General features: G+C 51.5%; 1 protein-coding gene across 1 annotated transcript in view; it reads left to right on the top strand.

Moving 5' to 3' along the window:
• Positions 1–417: 417 nt before the first annotated feature.
• The window catches only part of LOC107115258 (mitochondrial import receptor subunit TOM40 homolog), a 17058-nt gene continuing 9758 nt past the window's right edge, over positions 418–7717 (top strand). Inside the window, exons 1-4 of the mRNA XM_015416922.1 lie at positions 418–627; positions 3729–3796; positions 5829–5921; positions 6240–6341. Coding sequence (XP_015272408.1) covers positions 423–627; positions 3729–3796; positions 5829–5921; positions 6240–6341 — 468 coding nt within the window. The 5' untranslated portion in view covers positions 418–422. The remainder of the gene's footprint in view (positions 628–3728; positions 3797–5828; positions 5922–6239; positions 6342–7717) is intronic.

Genomic DNA, 7717 nt, shown 5'->3' with positions numbered 1-7717 from the left:
CCCTACCCGCTCTGTCCCGTGCATCATCTTATAAACCTCAATTATGTCACCCCTCAGCCGTCATTTCTCCAAGCTAAAGAGCCCTAAGCGCTTTAACCTTTCCTCATAGGGAAAGTATTCCAACCCTTTTTCTCATTCTAGTTGCCCTTTTCTGCACTTTTTCCAGTGCTATAATATCCTTTCTGAGGTGTGGTGACCAGAATTGTACACAGTTCCTAGTTTCAGCAAGCTGTACACAGGAGTATAGACCACACAGTCCCTGGTAATTTATGTAGATAACTTTGTGAGACGTTTAGTAATGTGGAATCTGGTATAGCCCACCCCTGAATACTGTCCTTTCCCATGGAACTGAGGTGCCTCAGGACAAACCAGTCATGCTGTGAAAGTTTGATTTCTCTCGCTTTTTTTCCTAGTTCCTCGCCATGGGTAACGTCCTGGCCACCAGCTCCCCGGTGCCCCCTCCTCCAGTGCCGGGGCCGGGCAGCGGCCTGGTGTCGGTGCCCCCCGGCTTCACCATGCCCCCCGTCAGTGGGCTGGTTTCCCCACCGCAAGATCGGGCCGCAGAAGAGAAATCCGACCAGCTTCCCAACCCAGGCACGTTTGAAGAGTGCCATCGCAAATGCAAAGGTAAAAAAACTCCCCCTCGCAAAGGCTGCGGCAGGGTCTTTTGCCCGAAGTCTGGAAAAGTGGGAATTCAGAGTGGTTTGGTCAGAAACAACGAGAGAAAAGGATCACACCGCCGAGTCACAGAAAAAAGGCAAAACCCTCAAAGGCCCAGTCTGCATCCAGCATTTGCTCGGTTGTTTTACCAAACCCGCACTGGAACAGAAAAGGATGGGGCTCAAAACCACATTCAGATACCCTGGGGCCAACGCCGTACTGACCGCGGAGCCATCCCCCCCCCCATGGCCACAAAACAGCCATAAATCTATGCAGACAGTACCATAAAACCGAGAGATCGAACGCAGTGAAAGCGGCATGCAGTCTGGACGCTGCCATAAAATCCGGCAGTCAGTCCAAGTGAAAGCGGCATGCAGTGCAGAGGGGAATTTCCGTTCCAGCGTGGGTTTGGTAGAACAGCGGAGCAAATGCTAGATGCAGATTGTTTCGAAGTGTCTCTCTGGCCCAATCTTGCGAGTTTTATTTATTTATTTATTTTATTTAATTTATACCCCGCCCTCCCTGCACGCAGGCTCAGGGCGGCTTACAGTATGAGGTGCATTACAGCACCATAATACACAACATGGCACACAGTGCGATAAAAACACAATAAAATATTTTAAGACACTTTAATACAATGGGCAAGCGCCCAAGGATCCCGCGTGACAAACACCTCTCTCCATATTGCACCTGCCCTTGGGGCAAGGGAGGATGATGTGGCCCCCTGATGTAACTTGGCCACTCAGCCTCCGGCAGCGGTGCTGCAATCCTGGCCCTCATTGATGGTAGTGGTAGCGGCGGCGGCTCCTATTCAAAAGCCTGGCGGAAGAGCTCCGTCTTGCAGGCCCTGTGGACCTGTAACAGGTCCCGCAGGGCCCTGATCTCTTCCGGGAGCTCATTCCACCAGATAGGAGCCGCCACCGAAAAGGACCTGGCCCTCGTGGCAGCAAGCCTGGCCTCTTTCGGGCCCGGGGTCGCCAGGCGATGTTGCGACCCCGACCGTAGTGCTCTCTGGGACCTGTGCGGGGAAAGGCGGTCCCTCAGGTATGCCGGTCCCTGGCCATGTAGGGCTTTAAAGGTAAGCACCAGCACCTTGAAGCGAATCCGGAATGCTTTTGACTGAGCTGTTTTCTGAAAACAGGCGACTTTCATCGCAGGTCTCACCCCTGGAAAAAACGCTATAATAAATTTGTTCTGGAGCACCTTGTGTCTTTCTTTCAAGCAACCATCCCTTCCTTGTAAACGGCCCTGTAATTATACAATCGAGGCCTCCTTTCGGTTTGTCGGAATTGCGTCTCTTTCTGGAAACTCTCCCCGGCGACTGAAAACCCCCAGCAGCAGCTAAAAGGGCTCCTTGCCCAATTTCCCCCTTTTTATGTTTACGTTGTCAGTTTTGTGCTTTTTTTCCTTGCTTGGAGTCACATTGGGGTTCTCTTATTTAACATTCACAACGACACTGTCGTTCGATTCGCATGCAGCGTTCCCCTAGTAGCTTAATTCTGGTTCGCAGAGAACAAGCCATCGTTTCTGTGGTTTGGACAAGGTAAAGGTAAAGGTTTCCCTTGCTCGAAAGCCAGTCGAATCCGACTCTAGGGATGCGGTGCTCATCTCCGTTTCTAAGCCAAAGAGCCAGCACTGTCCAAAGATTTCCGTGGTCACGTGGCCAGCATGACTAAACACCGAAGCACACGGAATGCTGTTACCTTCCCACCAAAGCGGTACCTATTTAAAAAGGTAAAGGTTTCCTTGCTCGAAAGCCAGTCGAATCGGACTCTAGGGTTGCGGTGCTCATCTCCATTTCAAAGCCGAAGAGCCAGCGCTGTCCGAAGACGTTTCCGTGGTCATGTGGCCGGCATGACTAAACACCAAGGTGCACAGAACGCTGTGACCTTCCCACCGAAGTGGTCCCTATTTATCTACTTGCAGTTTCTTGCTTTCGAACTGCTAGGTTGGCAGGAGCTGGAACTAGAGACGGGAGCTCACTCCGTCACGCGGCACACTCGGGTCTCGAACCACTGAACTACCGACCTTCCAGTCTGCAGCTCAGCATCTTGACCTCTGAGCCACCGCGGCCCCTGAGCTGCAGCTCAAATGGCTTCCCACTTTTATGTTTTAAGTTGTCAGTTTTCTGCTTCTTCCTCACCTGGAGTCACATCACTGGGGTTCTCTTATTTTAAGTTCACAGCGACACTGTCGCTCGATACACGTGCAGCGGTCTCTCAGTAGCTTAATTCCAGTTCGCAGCGAACAAGCTGTAGTTTGTGTGGTTTGGACAAGATATGGGTTTGCCAGAGATGCGCTCGGTTAGGCACGCTAGTCGGGGAGGGAGCCGATGAGCCCATGGATTCCCCGGGCTCGTTCCTGTAACAGCAAATCATCGTCGTCTTTATGCGTGAATCACGCCTAGAAGGCACAACAAGCAGAAGGAAGCATAGCAACTTGCCCGAGGACTCCCAAGTACACCTTGTGGCAGGGCGAGGATTCGAACCTGGGTTTCCTGCAGACACACAAGCTCGCTGCCTCCTTGTTTTGCACTCCTTTCCTCCGGGGCAGGTCCTAGTCCAGAGGTGTCAAACTCATTTGTGACGAGGGCCGGGTCTGACATAAACGTCACTTTGTCGGGCCGGGCCACGTGGGCCATAAAATGTAACGCCAGGCACCAGAGATATGAACTTTATAAAGGACACAGGTGAACCCAGTGAATGATACAATAAAAATAATTATTATTTTTAACTCAAAATACAAAGGAGAGCAATTGATCCCTAGCAGTGGAAGCAATTGATTTACTGGGGGACCCACGAAAGCCCCAATAAATGTATTTAATCACGTGCAAGACTAGCTTTTTTCCCCCCCAAGGGATACCATAAAAGGGGGAGTACCTCACATTTCCATACATACCAGTTGCTCGCGGGCCGGGTAAGAGCCCCGGGCGGGCCTGTTCCGGCCCCCGGGCCTTACGTTTGACACCCCTGCCCTAGTAAGTCTCCGAAGTAAAGGCGGCTTCCCAGGGCAAAACGGGGGAAGCGTGCTTGGGTCTCACTTTCTCCCTTTCTTTCTCACCGTTCCAGAATTATTCCCCATCCAGATGGAGGGCGTGAAGCTGACTGTGAACAAAGGCCTCAGCAATCACTTCCAGGTAAAGCCGACGCCAGGCGCCCCTCCCCCATTTTGTTTGTGTTTCGCTTGTTTGGTTGCACGGTGTCTATCAGGGGACCCCCAACGGGGTGCCCGGGGGCGCCATGCTGCCTGCTGACACCTTTCCTGGAACTAACACTCCCTCTAAGCTGTGGAGTCTTGTCAGTGAAAATCCTACTTTGTGAGCTCCTGGCATTAAAGTTGTGAGCGAGCGATTTGGCGCCTGCATCAATGAGTTGGCTCTGGAGCCCTCCTTCCTGAGCGAAGACAAAAAGGTGTGAGCCGGAGGCCAAAAAACTGTGAGTTAGCACAGCCACTAGCCAGTCAACCCTTGGAGAAGATCCGTTCCCCACTCCTGCGACCATCTCCTGTCCCCCAGCCAATGCTCCCTCTAAGCTGCGGAGTCTTGTGAGCAATGTCCCCTCTAAGCTGCGGAGTCTCGTGAGCAAAAATTCTACTTTGTGAGCTACTGGCATTAAAGTTGTGAGCGAGCGACTTGGCCACTGCATAAATCAGTTTGCTCTGGAGCCCCCCTCCCTGAGCTGAGACAAAAAAATCTGTGAGCTGGAGGCTAAAGAACTGTGAGCTAGCTCACACTAACTCAGCTTAGAGGGAACACTGGTTAGAAGCCCTGGTATCATGCAGTGCAATTCTCTGTGGATTTACTTCTAATACAAAGTTGGATCCTTGGAGGTATTTCAGCCTTTTGATCTTATCATGTATTTCCTTTATCGATAATTGGTTGTGTGCAATTAATACAAGTAGAGTAAGGTAAAAGCTATTGTACAAAAACAGCCAACATTCCCCTACCTCATCTGTGGGATGGAAGGCTTAGAAACCCCGGATGTGGGTATCATACAGGGCAGTTCTCTGTGCATTGACTTCCAAACAAATCCCTTTTGGTTCCGTGCAGCCGTTTCCCTCGTCACCGTGCGTGGGATTTCTGCCTTAGCCATTCCTGTGAATAAGGCTGCGATCACGCACACTAAAGAATCGGCTTTCAGTCCACATTCCATGCACTCTACCAACTGGATTTTTACTGTGTGAACTGGCAAGATCCAATTCAGATGTGCACTGAAAGTGGGTAATTTATCGTGCGTGATCGTAGCCTAACTTTGGCAGACAGCACAAGCCTCCCCACGCCGACCAATGGGAACACTGGTTAGAAGCCCTGGTATCATGCAGTGCAATTCTCTGTGGATTTACTTCTAATACAAAGTTGGATCCTTGGAGGTATTTCAGCCTTTTGATCTTATCATGTATTTCCTTTATCAATAATTGGTCGTGTGCAATTAATACAAGTAGAGTAAGGTAAAAGCTATTGTACAAAAACAGCCAACATTCCCCTACCTCATCTGTAGGATGGAAGGGTTAAAACCCCCGGATGTGGGTTCTCTGTGCATTGACTTCCAAACAAATCCCTTTTGGTTCCGTGCAGCCGTTTCCCTCGTCACCGTGCGTGGGATTTCTGCCTTAGCCATTCCTGTGAATAAGGCTGCGATCACGCACACTAAAGAATCGGCTTTCAGTCCACATTCCATGCACTCTACCAACTGGATTTTTACTGTGTGAACTGGCAAGATCCAATTCAGATGTGCACTGAAAGTGGGTAATTTATCGTGCGTGATCGTAGCCTAACTTTGGCAGACAGCACAAGCCTCCCCACGCCGACCAATCTGTGTGGTGCTCTGTCTTCTTGGTGCTTGGGGGGGGGGCAACAGTGGGAGGGCTTCTAGTGTCCTGGCCCCACTGCTGGACCTCCTGATGGCACCTGGTATTTCTGGCCACTGTGTGACACAGAGTGTTGGACTGGATGGGCCTTTGGCCTGATCCAACATTGGCGTCTCTTATGTTCTTATTTGTGGCACATCGGCCTGAAAGGAGAAGAGCCCTCGCAATATTAAAAGACATCACTGTCTAGTTGCCTGGGGTGATCCTTACTCACCCTAGGCGAGCGGGCAGAAGGTTATTGAGCCACGTCTTAGCCATCGGTTTGTGATCCCCTGCTGTTCTCTCACCGTTGCCTCCTGCAGGTCAACCACACGGTAGCACTCAGTACGGTCGGTGACTCCAATTACCACTTCGGGGTCACCTATGTCGGGATGAAGCAGCTGAGCCCCACAGAGGTATGTCTCGATGCGGGAGATGCTGTTTCGGCACAGGTCCGGCAGCCTGATGCTTGACTCACCTTGGCCATGTCCCACCTCCTGGGAGAACCGGGTTTGATTCCCCACTCCATGCAGCTGGTTGGGTGACCTTGGGTCAGTCACAAGTTCTCTCGGAGCTGTTCTCTCAAGGGCAGTCCTGGAAAGAGCTTTCTCAGCCCCACCTACCTCACAGAGTGTCTGTTGTGGGGAGGGGAAGGGAAAGGAGATTGTAAGCCGCTCTGAGACCCCTTTGGGTAGTGAAGGTCAGGGTATAAATCCCATCTCTTCTTCTTCCAGGCCTTCCCAGTGCTCGTGGGTGACATGGATAACAGCGGTAGCCTGAATGCACAGATCATCCATCAGGTCACAAACAAAGTTCGTTCAAAGGTGGCCTTCCAGGTACAGAACGGCACGCTGGCTCCTTCCCGCCCCCGAGTTTAAGCATAGCAATTTTATATTTGTCCCAAAACATCTCTGTTGTTTCCCATTTCTTACTCAACCCCATTCCCGTCACTGTGCCCTTTTGTCCCACTTCCAGATCTCTTTGGAAACAGTAGATTCATGCTACTCCTTGGCAGTCAGTATCTGTGTGGCCGTTCATAAATGCTTAAGTTCCTTTTTAAAAACTCTCCGCTGAGTTCCGGAGCTGAATCAACGCCGGGTTTAGAGAAAGCAGATTGTGTCTTGTTTTATCTAGTTAGGCAGATAATCGTGCCCTGAAGCGCTCACATTTTGGCAGTTTCCCCCAAGTATGCTGTAAATCACTCTTAAATTACTCATGTTTTAAAAGTGCCGTTGAGTCTCAGTCAGCTCATGGCGACCCCATGAAGTCCAACATAAAAACACAAGAAGAGCCCTGCTGGATCAGGCCAGGGGTCCATCTAGTCCAGCATCCCGCCTCACACAGTGGCCAACCAGTTCCTCTGGAGGGCCAACAACAGGACAGAGAGGCCAATGCCTTTGTAAGAACATCAGAAGAGCCATGCTGGATCAGACCAGTGGTCCAAACAGTCTAGGATCCTGTCTCACACGGTGGCCAGCCAGTTCCTCTGGAGGGCCAACAACAGGACAGAGAGACCGAGGCCTTCATAACAACATCAGAAGAGCCATGCCGGATCAGACCAGTGGTCCAAACAGTCTAGGATCCTGTCTCACACGGTGGCCAGCCAGTTCCTCTGGAGGGCCAACAACAGGACAGAGAGACCGAGGCCTTCATAACAACATCAGAAGAGCCATGCCGGATCAGACCAGTGGTCCAAACAGTCTAGGATCCTGTCTCACACGGTGGCCAGCCAGTTCCTCTGGAGGGCCAACAACAGGACAGAGAGGCTGAGGCCTTCATAAGAACATCAGAAGAGCCATGCTGGATCAGGCCAGTGGTCCATCTAGTCCAGCATCCCGTCTCACACAGTGGCCAACCAGTTCCTCTGGAGGGCCAACAACAGGACAGAGAGGCTGAGGCCTTCATAAGAACATCAGAAGAGCCATGCTGGATCAGGCCAGTGGTCCATCTAGTCCAGCATCCCGTCTCACACAGTGGCCAACCAGTTCCTCTGGAGGGCCAACAACAGGACAGAGAGGCCGAGCCCTTCCTGGTAACCGAAGAACAGCCCTGCTGGATCAGACCAGTGGTGCATCTAGTCCCGCATCCTGCCTCACACAGTGACAAGCCAGTTCCTCTAGAGGGCCGACAACAGGGCAGAGAGGCTGAGGCCTTCCCCTGATGTTGCCTCCTGGCTCTGGGATTCAGTGCCTCTGAATGTGGCGGTTCCCCT

Source organism: Gekko japonicus, unplaced genomic scaffold (assembly GCF_001447785.1).
Source record: "Gekko japonicus isolate JY-2015 unplaced genomic scaffold, Gekko_japonicus_V1.1 scaffold3080, whole genome shotgun sequence".
NCBI lineage: Eukaryota > Metazoa > Chordata > Lepidosauria > Squamata > Gekkonidae > Gekko > Gekko japonicus.
The sequence above is the reverse complement of the archived record's forward strand: the minus strand, read 5'-3'. Positions and strand labels throughout refer to the sequence as shown.